This window comes from Rhea pennata, chromosome 2, assembly GCF_028389875.1.
Source record: "Rhea pennata isolate bPtePen1 chromosome 2, bPtePen1.pri, whole genome shotgun sequence".
NCBI classification, from domain to species: domain Eukaryota; kingdom Metazoa; phylum Chordata; class Aves; order Rheiformes; family Rheidae; genus Rhea; species Rhea pennata.
In genome coordinates, this window is record NC_084664.1 from 83,828,137 (window position 1) to 83,848,295 (window position 20,159).

A 20,159-nucleotide genomic window follows, 5' to 3' on the forward strand; every position below is an offset into this window, starting at 1 on the left:
TAGTGCAGCCAGTACTGTACAGCTTCATTAATGACCTGGCCAGTGTGGCAGTGAACTCTTGGCAAGTTTGACCAGAAGGAGTGGTTGATGATAGACCAGACGCCACTCAGCTATACCGCAGCAGGCTGGGGAAATGGGCTGAGAGGAACACAAACTTTGATTCACTTATTATCCAGTCGTTTGCGGGTACAGACTGATGGCAGTAGTTAAGAGTATAAGTAACTAGTTATGTTGTTACTTAGCCTGTATTGCACAAGATTTCTATTCTGGACAAGCTGCTAGGCAGGCACACTTGGAATACTATGTGTTTACCAAGCCTTGCTTCATTCTTGAAGGTTTAAGGACTGATAAAGTCTTCAGTATAATAGTTTTCAGTCATTGTTTTGCCTGACTCTAAGTAGTTACCCTGCCATCAGTTACTGCCTAGAGGTTTCGGAGTCTCTTACCAGTTGAAAAAAGAAAAATTACTTGCTGGATAAAACTGTTTGTTTATTTGTAGCCAACATGTACATTTGTCTCTCGGCAGCCTTTTCTCTCTGTCAGTGACTTCTAAATACAAATCTACATTTGAGAAGAAATGAAATGGTAGAGTTAGCTCTGCTTTTTTTTTTTTTTTTTTTTTTTTTTAGGACAACTACTGACCACTGTTACATTGTAAAGGTAGCTAGTGCATCTTAAAAAAATATCTGTTATTGCTGAGGTTCACTTCTGTTATTAATTTCACAGTAGAACTGAACAATATTGAATCATTAAAGTTTTAATCATCAGTTTCTTAAATTTATCTATACTGTTTTGCACTACTATTTTTAAAATATAATTAAACAAGCAGCAGTCCCTCTACAACAAATCTGTACTCATGTCTCATTTGAAAATTCTGTTTAGTAATAAGGCATGTTTTGAAGGAGAAAGTAAATCTAATCAAGTTCTAATGCCTTCTCCCAAGAAACTGATATAACATACCAGAATTTAAGAAGGTGAGTGATAAAATAGCAAAAAGTAGGTATTTAATATACTTGAAGAAGTTTAAATGTTATGAATATTGCTCCAAAAATAGAAGAGGGTCTTCTATTTCTTGGAATTTTCAATAAATGATGACTTATAGCCTTTATAGATACTGCAGCTATACTGATAATTATACACTCTACTGACACAAAATAGTATTATCATGTAAGGAGTTTATATGTGACAATTTACACGGATGTTTATGCAACATACGCAACAGCCACACAAAGTTAGTTAATATTGGAGCTGTGATGAGGTCCAGACCTGCTTACTAGCCCCTGCTTCAGGAAATGCCCAAATATGTAAGTGACTGTTTATTCCCTCTTTATACTGTTTGACTCCTGTGGGGAGGAGAGGGAGGAAGGGTGAAAATCTGCTTTCTTTTTTTTTGGTTTATGTTTAACAAAACCAAAGAAAATGAAAGCATCATCTTACATTTTTTCATACTATTCCTTGATGTCATTAGTAACCGTATTGATGTCAAACAGCCTACTCTTCATATAGTCTCAGTATTATTTTTCCCTTATAATTATCAATCAGGAGATACCCCTATTTTACCCACAGTGTATAGCTTCTAACTTGCAAGCAATGGTACAAAGCAGTGATGGCTGCAGGGATGCCGGAGATATTACTCAGTCTCAAAACAGTCAGGAATGTAATGGTAGAAAAAAAGAGTTGTTAGCCACTAAAAATTAATAAGTGACTGGAACAAATTTGCTTTGTAGGCTACCTATTCTAAAACAATTCTCCTCCGTTTTTGTTAAATCCTCTTTAGAGCATCAGTATTAGCACTGCTTAAATAAATGGTCATTTTTTTATAAGACACAATAGAATTTAAAACTAGATAAATTTATATATGTAAAGAACAGAAAATATAACATGTTATTCAGAAAAAGTATGTGGAAAATCCATATTGATTTGCACTGAAAAAAAAATATCTTTACCCAGAAATCATTCGAAGTAAAATTTGGAAAAAAATGCAAGAAGAAAATTCTAATATTACTAAAAAAAAACCCCACAGGAAGATATAAAATATAAGCACATATACTGAAGGAACTAAAGAAAGAATAAATCAGAAGAGAGAGGAAAGAAAAAGAAAAAAAAATCAAGTAATTTGACCACAAACTGTAGTAAAGAAATGAAGGAGATAGATAGACAGATAGATGGATATAAAAAACAAAAATAAAACAGCAATTAAGGGATCAGAGGATATTAAGAAGTCCTATAAATATCTCTATAAAAATGACAGAAAATTAAACTGCTAAAAAGAACAACAAAAATGAATTTAGATTTTAAATAAATGTGTCTTTAATAAAAATAATAATAATGTGAAAGACTTCAGCTGACTGTAATGAGGAAATTGTTGGCCATTTAAAGATACCAAAAGCCAATATTAACCAAGGTTATCATGGGGGAAAAGAAATCCCTGATAAAACACAGGGTTTTGTTTGGTCAAATAGTTGATATGAAGAGGCACAAAATGAAAAGAACTGGTGAAAAAAACTGACATGTTTATGTAATCTTTGATGAATTAAGATTCAGAAAAAAGAAAAAAACTGAATAAATTACTTTTGAGATTTTTAAAGGTACAGGAATTTATAGTTATATTTATTAAAATTACCGTACTTTTTTTTTTTCTTTTTCTCTTCTATGTCTTTTCTTCTCTGCCCACAGCCCCGTGGGCCATCACCCCAAGATTGCCTTGTTTTTTTGAGTTGTTAGAAAGGCAGCAGCTATCCAAGTAGTATTCTGCTACAAGTGCCTAAATGCGTGTTTGCAGTGTGAGCTCGCTGGACCAGGATCTTCCTATAGCTTGGGACATCCTTATATGATCTTGGATCAACAGTAATTACCACATTATTGCACAACATACCACATCCTGTGGTATATGGAGATACACGCACACACACACACGTGTGTGTGTGTGTGTGTGTGTGTGTGTGTGAATTATGTGATTGGGTGTATATATCAGAGGAAAAAAAGAAACTAGAAGGCTATCATATTCCAGCCTGTCATTGAAAATGTTTCTCACTAGGAGATGAGATAAGGATTATTTAAATGGATACCACAGAGTTTGTAACTGGTAAAGTGCCATAAGAGTTTTAGTGATCTAACAGGAGATTTAAATTTGATTGTGGATCAAAAGTAATCATGAAAAACAGAAAGGAAAGAAAAATAGTATAAATGTAGCACAAATTAAAGTTAGAGAATCATGTTCAGTATGGATTGATTAGGTTCAATCCCTCAGGAAACAACTGAAATCCAAAATAATTAGTCTTAATAATAATCTACCAGTAAGCAAGAAGAATATAATTACATTTATATAGATTTTTCCTGTTAGCTTGCATTGTTTTCTTTTTTTCCTTTCCTATGGACCAATTTCTTTAAACAATCATTTGAAACTCATGTTTTTTTTAAAAGACATTTATAATTAAAGCCCTTATAGTAAATTTCACATTTTATTCCAATAAGTGGGGACGTACACTGTCAAGCTTTTAACAGTTCAGACAAACATGTACAGATATGAATATTTATTTGGCTTTCTAACAATTAGCGTGGGGGGGGGGTTTTACAATTTTTTGTGTAAGACTGCTTTTTCTGAAATGAAGCAGAAATTCACTATAAAATACAGAAATAACTAACTTCTACATTATTTTTAAATTAGACGAACTTGAATATTCCAGATTTAGCAAAGAAAAAGTTTCTCAAAATATGATTTTAATGAAAACAGAACTCCATAATAAAAAAGCATTGACAATATCCTCTAAAATTAGTAAACCTGAACAAACTCTGATTTTAAAATCTCACACTGAGTAAGATTTGTGGATTAATGCATTTTATTTTTTTCACACAGAGTTTCTAGTGAAAATGGAAGAGGAAAAAACACAATTTTCTATTTTCCCAATGCTCAATCCATATCTTATCTTTAAAGTGATTATGATATGATTTTAGAATTCAAAGAAGACAGAAGTGCCAGAAATTCTGGATGTTTAGCCAGTGATTTCTACTTACTCAATAGCTTGACTTACTTATAACTCTAGTAGCAAAAAAATATAGTTGTTTGTTTAATCTTTTTAATATTTTATACATTCTGAATTTGGGTCCCAAGTCCTTTGTTATAGTCTCTAAATGATGCCACTTTAGAAAGAAGGGCAACCTGAAAGTGAAACTTGTAGTGCAGCCTGAATGTGATACTTGCTATACACAGCCAGTTCAGATACGCCGGCACTTCTCCCACATTCCGTTCAAAGATGCTGAGATCCTAGCACTGAGGTACAACTACTACTATTTTAAAAGATTTATTATTGGCTGAAGGTGCTCTAGTACTGTAATAGGCCAACAGGTTTTTAACAGTTCTAATAATCAGCTGCCTGTTAGGAATTAGGTATGTTAAGCTGTGCAGTCATTTCTCTTAAAGAGAAGTATACTTTCTGTAGCCTGTAAGAGGCAAAACAATATAATATGTTACCAGTTCATAAATGTATGTTTTATATTTTCTTTTCTAAAGTTTTTGGTGGAATACTCAAAGACAAATCTAACAACTGCATAAAAACAGATGACACGGATGTAGATGTCTATAATGACCATCAGCATGGATTGAAGATAAAGCTGAGTTCTGCTATTAAGACTTCTTGAAAAATATAATTCAAACTTTTACGTAGTTGTTTATAACATTATGCTTTCTCAGTGAATCTACCATCAGAAATAATTAAGACCATACCTCTTGGACATAAATAGATGGGATTTAACAATAGCGTAGGGTTAGGTAAAGTAATTCACACACTGGAACTGTCCTGAAATACTGATATTTCACGCTAGCTGAATCTGCAGAACTAGTGTTGCTTTCGTAAGATGTTTCAGACACACATAACTTCTCCCAAGCCACGCGCAAGAATGACCTATGAGTGCCATAGCAAAAGTGGATAGTAGAAGGTGTTTAACAAGGGCGTACCTGTCCAGCTCTTGCATTTTCACACACAAAGGTATCGTAGAATACAGCAAACTGTGGGGCATTGTCATTAACATCCAAAATTCTCACATAGACAGGAACACGAGTAGTATCTTTGGGGTTGTCTGACAACAGAAAAGACAAAACAGAGCAAGTTTGTTTTCCCATTTTAAAGTATTCTCTTTTCTTCAAACTTAACCAGCAACAGCTATTTAAGATTAGCTATGAAACTGGTCAAAAAATTTAGCGTGAAAACTGGTAGTCAGTGAGAATCAGGCCTCCTGGAAACGAAGGAGAGGTTTTACTTAGAGTCAAAAATAAATTAATATATTGGTATCTAGTGAGCAATTAAGTCTTTTACATGAAAACAGGAGCTGCAATTGTTAATGATCTATGCAAATGTAATATATGAAAAATATGTCCATTAGTATAATGACAAGTTTGATTATTTGGTGAGCTCTGGAGTATCATTCTGCTGTAAGATTTGGATTTTTAATTTTAAAATGATTTGTGATCAGATTTGCTTTACCCAGAAGAGACATTATTGACTTGGTGTATACACGTTCTGAAAATTTTTCCAGTCTGTTTTTCCTCTCCTGTGCCTTAATGAATCGGAGGAAATTCCAGTGAAGCCAATAAAATACCCCAGTATCAGTCTGGTACATAACTGAGTAGAATCACAGTTTTACTGTTTAAATTGCCTTAATTGAACTTGAAGTTAATCTTCCCCTTCCCTTCTCCAAAACTAACATACCTCTTTGGAGAACTACTCCAATTAGTTCCAAAATGTAAATTGTCTCAGAGTATCCTGATAAGGAAATAAGTAAGTTTAATACTATGATTTAAGTTTAAAAGGTTACTAAGTTCCTTCACTATATAAATATTCTGAAAAGGATTCTTACAATAGTGAACAGTGCTACTGAGTGCTAAAAACTGTAGGCCCAGGAATATGCATCAAAAAAAAAAAAAAATGTATAGCTATCAATGAGTGATACAAACACCATTTGGCCTCTAATACAGAAGACACCCAGGCCCTGGACTACAGAAATGGGAGTTGTTAACTGGCTGGACGTCGTGGTTTCTGCCATGTAGTTCTTGCCAGCCATGCTACGCTGCTGATCAGAAATTTTTGTGAGTTTTTTTGACTGATGTAGGATTTACCCTAAACCAACAGAAGCTTTGAAAACAAGTGTCCCTCACTAGCTGATCTCAAAAATCAGACTTTTTTCCCTTAAAAAACCAGCAGTTTTGTTTAGAATATTTTCTACCAGAGGGATTAATGTTAATAATGTAGTGAAGAAGACCTCAGCTTTCTTCTTTGTACTTTTAACACGAAAATATCTACACAGAGCTGATTTGACTAGTCCAAGAAATACTAAAGCCTTAGGGAAGAAGTACAAGTTATTAACTTGTAAGATATTTCAATTCCAAGAACTGTAGGTATAGATACTGTAAAAGAGATAATGAAATTATTTCTAAGGAAATAAAGAAAGCAATAAAGACAAAAACATAGATTATATTCCTGAACTCTACTACTACATAACAACAAATTATATCATTACCCTCAAAGGAGAGGAAGAAAACAACATTGTGCCCTAATTAATCAGAATTAAATCAATGTTATTAATTAACTAGGTAACATTTCAGAAATCACTTGGACATTAAATGCTGTTGGTGAGAGTGTGTGAGGAAACATGTAATGAGGAAAACCAACGTGGAGACAGCTACGCCCCATTTTCGTTTCACAAAATATATAATAGAATGGGAGGATGGAGGTACAAGGGAGGATTTTCCTGAGTCTCAAATACAACAGGTTAAGGAAAATTGAAAGAAAAACGAGAGCAAATTGGCTTACTGATCTCAGCTGCTATAACACTAAGATTGTGCCACTGTGATATCTCACGGTCAAGTGGTTTGGATGTATAGATGGATCCGTTTCCAGAATGAATGTTAAATATCCTGTCAAGGTCAGTGTGACGATCCAGAGAAAATCTAAATATGATGAAGAAAGGAAAATTATTGTCAGATTGACAGACAATGGAAGAAAGCATACATTTCACAACACATGAATAATCTTTCATGTTCTATATGTTACATTATATAAATGCTACTTCTGATAAAACAAATAGTTTCTGCAAATTTAGCACTTACATTTTTGTCATGGTCATTCATCAGTATTTTAATGATTGTTTCTAAAATTGAAAATGCATGTACATGCTTAAAATATTTCTCAAAATTAACTCTATAGAATGAGGAATAATAATTGCAGGAATTTCTTAAATGTGTTATAATAATGTAATATATGATCATCTGAACTTTTATAGACATAAATGAGAATTATAAAAAATAAATCAGAATTTCAATATAATAATTAAAGAATTGTTTTAATCCTGAAAGGAAAATTCTCTTTGATGTCACTGTTCCTTCAGATGGAAGCTGACAGCTTACTCTGAGCTTTTCAAAAACTACTGGTTTATAAGCCAAGCTGCTACACTCTAGGATATGTTAATTTATGAGCGATCAAATTAAAACAAATCCTTATAAAAACAAGTTCACTTGCAAAACTCTTCAATTTCATGCACCTGCTGATGTTATAGGACCTTATGTGTTTCTACAGATGCTTTGCTTCTTCAGGCAGAACTTCTACTAACGTCATATGGCAGAATGTCACATTATCACCAACAAACTGCTCTTTCCTCCATTTTTTCTAATATTCAATACTGCCTTCAAAGCGAGGATTGAACCTTTGATGTGGAATTATTAAATGTAGGGTTTTGTGAGGTACATTTGTCTAATTCTGGCATAACTGGGACATTTTTTTTAAAAAGAATCTACTAGTACACTGATACAGTGTGGTGGAAACAATTATTCAACAGTTTTACTGAGCGTTTACGAGTGACCTAAGCATTTCCTCTGGTATAACTATTTTTACTTACAATACGTAACCAGACTGAGCCAAATGGAAAATACTGTAATATGAAAATAGGGTTTGGGTTTTGTTTGCTCATTCTACCACTCACAAGAAAATAAATGCATATAAAAGTCAAGTCCACACCAAACTGAATATAAAAATGAAACACATGGAAAACAGAACAGCCAAAATAAAACTTCTTAAACTGCATGAAAGATTAGTTCAAATTATTTTTCTTGACCAGCTGGCTACAAAACTCAGTTAGAATACAACAGAAATCTGCTATTTTGAGAGTATAATTAAGACTGAATTTTAAACAATTGATTTTACTTCATGCATGGAAGAACTTTTCATGAGGGAAAGGACTCATTCTGACAGTACTCTAACCAAAATTTTTTAATAGGCAATGATCACTTCTCTAGCTAAGAAGATCTGTTCCATATTGCCTCATTTAAAATCCTGTATCATTTGATATTTGATTATGATTGTGTTAGACAGGCATATATTTTTACATCATTGCATTAATGCTAATGGGCCTGCAAATACTACTGAAATTATTTGTTTCAGAAAGTATGCCCATATTTATTGACTGGCATTAAATATCAGTGCAGCAGGAAGCTGCTGTTCATTCAGTTTACATGATGGTTAACTTACCTACTTATAATTTTAACAAACAGAAATTAATATTTTAAAAGAAACACCTAACAAGAAAAAAGTTAACAACTGAATCAATTTTGTAGCCTGAAGCTGTGATTTGTTTTTTAAATAGGAATGTCAAAATATTATTCAAACCGCCTTAATTTGAAAATAATACAACCTTCTTTAGTCTAAATGTTAGCTGTTCACTTCCAGGGCAAACACATATTACTCTGTAATTGACTATGAAGTTGTAAGAAGTAAACGGTATAAAAAAATACTGTAGATAGCTACTCTTTGAATTAATACATAAGGCTGCTTTGGAAGTTGAAGGATAGAGCAAATACTGGAGCGATTAATTTGATCTGCATTCTGCAAATTGTTTTAAAGTTCTTGTTCTCAAATAGATATTAAATAGAAAGCTAGATGAATGACTGATTTATAAAGAATATTGCCACTTTTATCTTGGATTTTTTTTCAAACTAAATCTAGGATTAATGTTCCCTTTCTTTTTTTTCCTTTTCTTTCTTTTTTTTAAGAGATTTCTTAGTCCTTATCACTATCAGTTTGCCTCACCTGCATCTTCTAAATCATTTTCTGTGATGTTAATAGGACATAGAACAGTTATACAAAATCATCTTTAGGTTGTTATTCTGTATAAATAATATTAATCAGGGAAATACCTGATTCTGCTGCAGCCCTTCCACTCATCAAGTTGTGTCAGAAATATCACGAGCAAAAGCACCAACTTTGTTCTTTTTCAGTCACGATTAAGAAAACATAACTGCTAAAATTGTCACTTGTCTCATGCAATTAGAGTGGATAAAGATGTAGTGCTAAGTTATTTATGCATTCTTAAGTTTTAGAGGCTTGGTGTTTTCATCTGCTAGCTTTTCCATACACACAAATCACCATAACAGAAAAATAAATTCAGTTTCAGTTCCAAATGCAGTTTTACCGTGCAGGCCTCATGAAGAAGCATGTGGCAACTGACTTCAGAGTCAGTAAATAAAGATCTTTGGATAAAATGTATTTTTTTTACACTTTGCTGGGTATTACAGATGAGACATACCCAACTTGAACAGCTTTGTCTTACCTGTTTTTAAAGCTAATGCACTGTAGCAAAACAAAGAAAAAACAAAACAAACCAATTTACTTCATTCAACTAGATGTGATCTAGCCTGTCATATCAAGCAGTATCCATACAAAATATTTTTAAAAATATTAACAACTTGTGAATTGCTAATTTGTTAGGGTGCATGACATATATAGCTTTATGCTGTGCAGTAACTGCACCGGCAAGGCTACCAAGCAGCAGGAATCAATCACAGATTAAGAGCCCATGGTATTTCATATTTTTCAGAATTGACCAGAGGAAACATTAGAAGATGCTCTGTCTTTCATAGCTGATAGACTAGGTCAATGTTTTTTTCACAATCTGAAGCAAGGTGTAGTTCTGAAAAGTCTACTTTAAATCAATATGCAACTTCTGAGTTTTTTTCCTGAGATTTGAAGTGATAAAAAACATTTCTTGTTTATCTCCAGTTGAGTGAACAAATGTTCTCCGAGATGTTCAGAGACTTACAGGCAGGATTGTTCTCAGCTGTCTATCTCTAGCACATCAGTAAATATGAGAAAAAGAACTACTGCCTTTTTTTTTTTTTTTTTTTTTTTTTTTTTTTTTTGCTGTGCACCATGAAAATTCAGGTTGTTAGTATTTTTTCATAATTTTTTTAGCAAATTATGTTTATACAGAAAATTGTATGTTACCTTATAGGACTCGAAGCCGAATCAGGATCTCGTGCCATTACTGTTCCTATTATTGTCCCCAACTCAATATCTTCATGCACCTCAAAAAGGTAAGATGATCTGCTGAAGACAGGAGGTTCATCTACATCTTCTACAGATATTTTCACAATAGTTGTATCTTTAAAAGGCCCAAGATAATAGAATCGTGGATCCACATGGGTATTCTCAGCTTCTACTTTCAATGTGTAAAGTCTTCTTGTTTCATAGTCCAGTGGCTAAAAAGAAAGATGATGCTAAACTTTATTAAAATAATTATGCTGCGTATTAACAGAGGTTGACCTATATATATAACTGAGGTGGACTCAGAACCTTGCCAAATCTTCTCCTAGGTTGGGGACACCCTCATACAGTTCAAATTTTCTGCAGAATAGGGACTACTTCCTTTAGGAAGAAAGCTTCACTGTCTTCAAAGAGTGTCTCTGTTCCCAATTATTAATTGAATTAATGTAGTATGAAACACAAAAGATTTGGTAAACTGGCAAATTTTGCTGCTGTTTCACCAAAATAAGGATGGAGACAATTATATGGGCATTTGGAAAATTCAAAATACAGACTTGAAATACTGGAATTGCAGTAAAAGGTTCACAATTCTAATATTTCTCAGGAAATATCATAAACCATTGGGTACTCAAGACTGCTAGAGTTTCTTGTTGTCAGTCAAATTTAGTTGGCCTTAAATGTCAACAGTAATTCTTTTTAGGGGTGTGTATGAAGAATATTGTAGTTTTAGAGGAAACTTAAGAGCTTAATCTTGCTCGTTTTCATTGCATTTCCTGAATCTAACATCAGAGAATTTTTTGTAAAATAGATTTGACATTTTTGTCAGCAGTTCTTATTTAAAATGGAAGCAGGAAAGGTTCAGCATTGTAATTAGAATCCATTCTGAGTAGAAAAGAAACTCTATTCCTTCAAATTTTTCCAACTGTCATACATGAAAAGTATTAGCTAATTAATGATACTGAGGAAATCATCAAGCTGAGAATTTACTTTTCTGACACAGAAAAGACTTCATTAGCTCCCCCAAAATCACAGGGAGATATCAAACTAGTGTTTTTTATTCATCCAAATGGGTGATAGAACACATGGTTTCCCCCCACACACACTTCTTTTAAATACAAACTAATATTCATGGAAGATGCCAAAATGACAGCTTAGAAATTAAGATACTAAGAGCAAAAAAGACGCAGTCCAGACAAAGAATGCTTATCACCCTCCTGCCCCAAACTTGTTGTAACAAATAGTCAGAGCAGAAGGGAGAATTTTCTTGAATATGCCCAGGGAATGCAACTTTCTCAGCTAGATCTGTGACTATTGATGTGTCTAAAAAGTGCAGCAAACTGCTGTTAAATGATGCTGGCTGCTGTAAAGTAAAGCAGCGATGTTAGTCCTCCTTTTTATCTAATTATCAGGCTTAATTTGCCAAAAGGTGCACTACACAGATGTACTTAACCCACTACTAGTATGTTCGCTGGACATCTCTTCAACCTACATTGCAGAACATAGCTATAAAATATGTGCATTATACAGGTACTTTAAGATATCACCAATAATGAATAAAACTGTTGTCCATGTGTATCAAACTGTATCAAAGCAATAGTAAACTCACTTAAGCAATTATTTATCTGTGAAAACTTGTATAGAAAAGCTTTTAAGTTCTTTTGGGACTCAAGCTTTAGTAATTGAAGGCATAGTAAAGGAACACAAGCTGCTGTGTACTTATTCACTACTGAGAACAGCAGTCACAATCATGCTGACTAAACAATAAATACATAGTGAACATTTTTATGCGTGACCAAATAGAGCACGGTAGCTTCTTCCTTACTGGTTAACATTGTTGTCTGTGCTATATGAATGATAAGCTACTTATTCATCAATATGAGAATATATCCTTAAAATTTCAAAATGTTTCAGATTATTAATGATACAGTGAGAAAAGTCTTTTCGTTAGCATTTACTGGTGATATCTTTGGAGTTGCTGTGTTATTTATGAATTCCTTTATGCTTTATACAGTTATTAGGCTGATTTTCTTTAAAACTCTATTGATATAATATAATAGGAGTCTGTCTAGAAAATACAAGGCAATGAAGAAAGGAATTGCACAGGAGAAGCCATTTCTCTGCAAACTTTTAGGAAACGTAAAATAGCCAGTCTCTGAACTTGGAGTTTTCTTTCCTTTCCAGACAAACTCAGATCTGACTATAACCGTAGAATAATACAGAGATGAAAAAGGAATTCACTTGGATATATTTGTCAAAGTTATACTTACCTTGGTTATCATTACCAAGGATATTAAGAATTGCTGGAGAGAGATGTATTTGTATAGTAATGTTTAAATTATTCTATGCTTTAAGTGACTTTTTGTACAGGCTACTACAGGTGATGCTTTGGGTTAAAAAAGACTTCCGGAAAGGAATTTCTCCAGGAGGAGAAGTGCATTTCTCACGCTGTGAGATCTTACATCTCTAAAAGTCCTCCAAGACATATATGAGAGAGAGCAGAAGTAAACTAGGTCTGAAACAGGGAGAGCACTGTGGACTATCGACTGCACACACTAACCAGCCGACCTGCTGGAAACAGGAACAAAACAATATACCTTGAGACTTAGCTTCTAGAAGTGTATTTGCATCTTGGTGTATTTGGTCACCTAAGCTGATGTTCTGAGAACCTCCCAAATAAGGAAAACCTACATCTCTCATTAGTGACTGAACCATGCATCACTCGCACTGAGGAAAACAGGTTACAGGAATACTAAATAGATATGCATTTGAAATCATGGAGATAATTACAACTAACATCTTGGGGATGGTTCATTGTTGCATATTTTACCGGCAATATACTTTAAACCCACACCTGTCTCACAAAGATATCTCTACCAGCTGTTATTTTCCGTTCCAATTACTAGGAAATAATACCGTTTTCACTCACAGATGTGGAGCACTTGCAAGTGTTAAGCATTTACAATTACCAATACACGATCTAAACATTTTCTTTTCCCAATGAACACTTGTGGCATAACACTGACACCAAAATCATTTCGGTGAATGTTATTAATAGACACCTTTCGCACAGTTATGATGCCTTCCTGTGTGTCCTTCTGTGTCACAATATCAAACATATCTGTCCCGTCACCATCTATAATTCTGTATTCTACTTCTGCATTTTTCCCAGTGTCTGCATCTGTGGCCTTGACGCTGCCGATGGCAGTCCCAACCGGGGAGGATTCGGGAATGCGGAGATGGATCGTATCTGTCAGCAAGACAAAGAGCCAGTCAAGAGCTGCACAGTCCATTATACACTCAGTAAGTAACATTGTAGTGCGGGCTATGTTGTAGCTGGTGATGTATTTTTGTATTTATATTTAATTCTAAAGAACTCGCTTTTAGTACTGAGAGAATAAGCACAGTACAACACAGAGAATTATACCATGGGAAAAGTTTGGGTAAAAGAGTGAAAACAGAATTGTAGAAAACTGGAGTTGAAAATGAGCTCTAGAGAATATACAGTCTGCTCTCCTACCCCAAAGAAGCATTACATACGTCTATAATATTCTTGCCTATATAATTCCTGAAATATCACCAGGAAAGATTTTTCTGTGATCTCTTCAGGCTTCACTCTCCTTATTAGTGGTTTTTATTTCATTAATGTCTACTTAGAATTATTCTGGATAAACTTTACACATGGAAGCAATACCAAAGAATGTCCCCTCCGACTTCTCTGGCAAACTCTAAGCAGTTTGAAATCTCAACATTCAAGATTAAATAATAAGATACTATATTAAATAAATTTGACCTTAATGCAGAGAATTGTTTTTGAAAATCCACAAGCAGAGTGCATCTGTGTCTATTAAAGCAGTTAATTCATGTTTAAATAAGACCCACAAATATTTTCATTTTTGTTTTGTGCTGCTTTCTATGGTTCAGTTACATCCCTGTATTGCAGTGTCACACAACTGATACAAAACACAGGATAAAAACTGTCATCATTTAGAAATACTGCGATTAATTGAAATAAATATCTTACTACACATTTTAGTATTCTATAAACTAGCCATACGATTAAAAAAAGTAAATAAAGATAGAGATTTCTGATCTTATCTGTCAGGAGTTAAGAGTAGGAAAAACATGGGGGACACAATGCACTATGAAGTATTATTAAAAAATATATTTAAAAATGAGTACAGATGCAGCTGTCATCCCAAAGATGAAAGTTAAGTCATTCAAGCTGCATATTAACTGTTCTGAAAAACACTTCATTTTCCGGCCTTAGTTAAGTCCTCCAAGATTCGCCGTTTTACTTACACGCTTTCTAAGCTAACCCAAAGTGGATTAGAAAGCTAATTCAATTAACAGTAACACAAAACTGGAAGTGATAAAGAGGCCGACAACCACAATAGGAGAAAGAACTCAACAGACTACCCGAAAGGTAGTACATAAATTCCTGAGTACAAATTAGAAACACAGAAAAGTACATAAAGCCACTGGGAGTTAGCTACTATGAGTGATCATAAAGAGTCACTGGGAGAGAGCAGTGACAAGGAATCACTGCAAGGCCCCTGGCAGCCTTGTTATCTTACCAGATCTTCAGGAAAACCCAGGTGAGTCCTGTGCGAATTACTGGTATCTCTTAATACAGTACTACTAAAAAAATCCTGTTATTGGGAAATGTAAGACTTGCTCTCAATTTGAAGTACTTGTTTTTCTATCTCATTATGTTATAGCTTGGCCAACCTAATTAAAAAAATAAAATAAAAAATGAACACATTCACCTATAGATTGTAACTAAATGCTGAATGGAAAAAGACTAAAACTAAGTATTAATATATTTTTGCAGCTTTTGATATGAAGCTGATACACAGGAGCAGAATGCATACTTTATGGCCATATTCAGTCCATATTCTATTAATATAAATTTATTTTTCCACAGTTCCATTCTAGCATTTCAATCAAATGATTTATCTGGCACTTGCTCTGACATTTTCAATACCTTTCTCTAGTACCTAAATCTGTGTATTTTGCTACATTATTATATAATCTCTCTTTAATCTGTTAATGGTTAAAAAAGAAAACATACCCTCTGCTCCCCTTTAGTGTTTGTTCAGTACTATGCGAGACTATGATGAAAGACTTTTTTCTTTTTTCTTTTTTTTCTTTGCAATTAATATTTATATGTTCTAATTAGTTTTATGGTGTGTCAACTATTCTCTGCATTTTTTTGTCAAGTGCTTAGAACTACATCCCCAAGCTACCTTGCGGCCACTACTTTGACTCCCACTGCAAGACCTAGCTCATTAATTTAATCTACAAAGTGCTAAGAACTCATATCTTGAATTACTAATAAGGCAAGGGAAATACAAAATGAAAATAAGCAGAAATTTATCATCTGTATTTTATGGTTAACCCATCCTTTTATAGAAATATCCACCCTAATATAAGATACTTCCTTTTATTATTTTTATCACTGTAGACTGTAATTCATTTGGGACACTATGTATTATATGTAGTGGAGCTTTAGGTACTGTATGAGAACAAAAAACTACCCCAGCTCAGGATTACCCTAGCAAAACCCTTCTGCGCTTTTGCTCACTCTTCTATTCTTCACCAAGAAACAGTCATTTACTGTTTGCATTTACTCCACTGAGTGATGTTCTTGCATTTGTCTGTCCCATAAAAAATGGGAGGAATGAGGATGGGAAAAGCTTTTCCATCTACTAAAGAGAGTGGAAGTCAGCTGGCAGATTAAAGTCTATACATGTGTCTGGACAGACATAAAGAATTAAAGAGCAATCTTATACACAGTTATATTCTTGAATAGGCATTTACTCTATACAAATATTGACCTTTAGATTAATATAGGCCATAGTCTCACTGAAGTCTTGGGCAGTTGTTACTCACAGATACACTGAGTTTCAGCCACACTCAGGCTCCAAAATCCTTAAACCACTTTGAAAAATAAGACTCTGACTTCAAAAATGCATTAGCATGTTCTAAACCAGAGCTCTATACAGCTCTGTTTGTAAAACACTAATACAATGGATATGCTGATCAACCATATCAAGAAAATGAAAACAGTATTCTAAAATATGCGACTCACTGAACAATTTTGTCCTCAAAACAGGTAATACTACTTAAGTGTATCACACAAAAATGACAAGGCATGTTAAGCTACTCAGGCTTATTTCTGACGCTGAAACCCACTGTTTCTTGCATATTAATCATTTCAGAATTTCATTGCTTCCTACACCTCTACTCCAGTCACCTGGGTTTAAATTACAGTGTGGATGGGTTTGGGAATTCCATGTGAGCCCAGGGAATGCAAACAAGTATTGTTTCTCCCACTTAGCATAGGTCAATGTCTTCTTTCTTCTGAAAACATTTGAAAATAGGACACTAGAAATAGAGATCCAACATCTGAGGTCTTCTGTGGTATTCCTGTGCAAAAGCTTCACTACGTACTAAATTTCACCATAAATTTCCTCAGAAAAATAGCTGCTGATCCCACTATGGTTTTCAAGAGATCTTTAGGGTGAGAAAAATATTCTGAAGAGCCCCTGCTCTACAATCTAAGCCATCAGAAGCTCTTCTTTTCAGAAAACGTGATGAAATACAGTATGCTGAATTTTCTACAATTCTAATATCAGTTTCTTGTGGGAAAGATTTAATTTGTCATGAAACATTTTGTTGGAATGTTTCTCTTTAATATGCTACTAAGTCATGTAAAAATATGAGAGATCTATGAGTATTTTTCCTGGCAATTTATAAATCTGATATGAATATGGTCATCTCATGAACCTACTACAAGTCTATTATTTATTAATAGGACAGAATAAGAATAATTTAACTTAATTGGTATGAATTCTATTAGCCTCATTGAGCTCTATTCAAATCAGGAATCATTATAATGTCTATTTGCATTTTGAGATTAAATATAAGGATTTTTCGAAAGTCAATACCTATCACATATCCGATAAAATTGAAGCCAGGTTTATAAATGTTTCAGATTTCATTTCCACTGGAACATATATTCATTCATACCTAGCAAGGCAATAGGTAAAGAAAACAAAAGAATCCTTGAGAGCAATACAACAATTTCCTTTAATACAAAGGACAAATCTGGGTTACACTGATGTAATAGGGAAAATGCTCAGATATGTCTGGGATGCTACCTCAGATCTTTATCTCAATCAAATGAATATGATGTTGGACTGCCAGATAATTCATGTAAACACGATTCCATAATCACAATCTAGAAAGACGATTCCAACACTTTACATGTTAATTTAACAAATTGTTTAGAAAAAAAAAATGAATAAAATGAAAAGTTTCAGCACCTATATTTGGTGCTTATATGCTCTTTCTAAATGCAACTGTTAAATCTGTTAAATTAGCATTACCTAAATCTTTGAATGTGACACTTCTTTGAATGGTCTTTCTCAACAGTTTGTGACAACTTCAGAGAGCAGTAAGACAGCCTTATTCACTATACAGCACTAGTATCATAATCCTGTATATACAAATGCAAGCTAAAAATTTAATTAAAATGTTGAGGAAATAAAAAAGGACATAGAAATTAACAATAAATTCTCTCCAGAACAGAGTCTGTATGGAAATACATATACTCAACTGTTCGTGTTTTTTTCTGTTTTGAGTGTATATGAAATCACACAGTGATAAACAGCCTAGATAAATACATATATAATAACTACAATATTAAGTTGAGTAAAATTGTATAATCCATTTGTGCCATAAAGGACCTGTCAAAATCAGAATCATTTAAACCTGATTCTCTTATTTTGTGTGTGAAGTCTTTCCATCCATAACTACTGTAGTCAATGGAGTTAAACTAAGGGCAAACTGAGTAGCAAGGATGATCCAAATCCAATTTTTATTATGACTAAACCCTCCTGTGATTATTATGGCTTCAGATTATTTAAAATATTTAACTTCTAACAAATCCAGTATCACATAATTTAAAACTTCCATATTATGTAGAGACCAAAAATGGTTTCCTGTTCCATTTTTTCCTGTTTGAGGCTACAAAGTCTTCAAAACTGTACTATTAGAAGTTTAAGAGCAATATAAGGGGCTTTGGTAAATTGAAGCTATCAAAAGAAGCAACGCTAAACGCCATTTGCTTCACTTTGGGAAGTTTTCTACTCATCAGATTTTATAGCACAGTGACCGTACAAGTACGAATCTGCTTGATTTCCTTCAAGTAATTTCTCTCCCAGGTTCATCATAATTAAATGTTTAAGCATAGACTGCAATTCAAACATTTCTGCCTAGCTAAAATTACTATATGTTTTATTTTCAAATGAGGGAGTGTGTAGGAATTAAGCTATAGGTAAGGAGAAAGACAAACATTGCTCTAATGCTCTTATGATTTCACCTTCACCCCTTCCATAATACTGGAGAGTATTCCAGGTTTGCTGCAGTTATATTTGATCATGTAACTGTTTTCCTAACAAAGGAATGCTGTAACATTTAATTTTCCACTTTAATAATAGTGAATAAATCAGCACATAAGCCTTTTGTTCATGTGTGCCCCATAATCTAGATTTACTCTAAATTAAACCAGATGGTGATTGCTTAACTCTTTAGTCTGAAGCTCTTATAGTGCAGGACAACTATTAAATGCAGCTTACTTTGGGGGAATCGAGGTGGATTGTCGTTGACATCCGTCAATGTGATGTTCACGGTGGTGGTCCCTGATAATCCACCCATCTGGCCTCCCATGTCCTTTGCCTGGATAACTACTTGGTACTGCTCCCTGTTCTCTCTGTTCATGTTTGGCAAAGCAGTCCTGATGATGCCTTAAATAAAAACATAAACCGTTATTCATCTCTCTTTAACATGTAACAGACTACTGTATTTGTTTGTATTAGTCTGTGAAATATATTTCTGATGTATGCATTTAAAATTCTAAAGTACATACTTCTGATTATAACTTTGCAAATAGTCTTCAGTACAGGCTACTTGTTTCTTAAAAAAAAAAAAAAAAAAAGGAACTCTAACCTCCCTTTCCATTTTACATTTCATGTTAAAAATGATGCAAGACATCTATGCAAGACATCTATACAAGACAAGGTTTGTGGGTAGAAAGGACACCTTTTATTAGTCCAAGTACCACCACTAAGAAAAAAATAGCCACATTTTCTAGCACATGAACTCTTCTATTTACCAGAAATAGTCTTACTTGGATCTTTAAGCTATCATCACAGCTATTTTAATAGCACCACTGTAAAGTTACTTACACTTCATAGAGTTAGCTGCAATATCTATTTTTTAATCTATTTTTATATATTCATTATAAAAATTATAAATTATTAGAAAAAAGTAAGAAATATTATTTCATTTCAGCTAGACATTTTTAAAATAAAATGAAAAATGAAAGAAAAAGCTTACAGTTTATGTTAAATGGAAATAATGACAATTTTTGTAACCTGTTTCTGGTTCCACGGAGAAATATGGCTGTCCTTGAAGTATGCTGTAAATGACTCTGGCACTGTTTCCATATGAAGGGTCATCGGCATCAGTGGCTGTAACTTGCACCACAGAAGTACCTAAAGTATACAAGTCAACTTAGCTCCATAGGACAGCAGAAGGCCCAAGAACTCTAGTTTCCATTCAAGCAGACCTCAATGGAAATTTCAGCTAATGTTGATTGGATTTTTCGAATATATTTCTCAGCTTATAGTCAACTTCAGAAATAAACTTACTTGTTTCAATGATCTCATTCTAAATAGGTTGACTCTAGGCTTCCCTAATTCTACAAGTATGATTAAGACCGAATTATTAAAGGTAAAAACAGCAATGGCTGAGCTGAATTCTTGTCCTTAGAGGTCATACATAGGT

The 20,159-nt window shown here is 33.7% G+C and overlaps 1 protein-coding gene across 2 annotated transcripts in view; it reads right to left on the minus strand.

The window, feature by feature from the left end:
• The window catches only part of CDH10 (cadherin 10), a 63,106-nt gene that overhangs the window by 9,804 nt on the left and 33,143 nt on the right, over positions 1 to 20,159 (minus strand). For both annotated transcript variants that reach the window (XM_062568004.1, XM_062568002.1), the window contains 6 exons: positions 19,748 to 19,867; positions 18,950 to 19,117; positions 13,367 to 13,554; positions 10,269 to 10,522; positions 6,807 to 6,943; positions 4,955 to 5,076 (listed from right to left, as the gene is read on the minus strand). In XM_062568004.1, the coding sequence (XP_062423988.1) occupies positions 4,955 to 5,076; positions 6,807 to 6,943; positions 10,269 to 10,522; positions 13,367 to 13,554; positions 18,950 to 19,117; positions 19,748 to 19,867 (989 nt within the window). The remainder of the gene's footprint in view (positions 1 to 4,954; positions 5,077 to 6,806; positions 6,944 to 10,268; positions 10,523 to 13,366; positions 13,555 to 18,949; positions 19,118 to 19,747; positions 19,868 to 20,159) is intronic.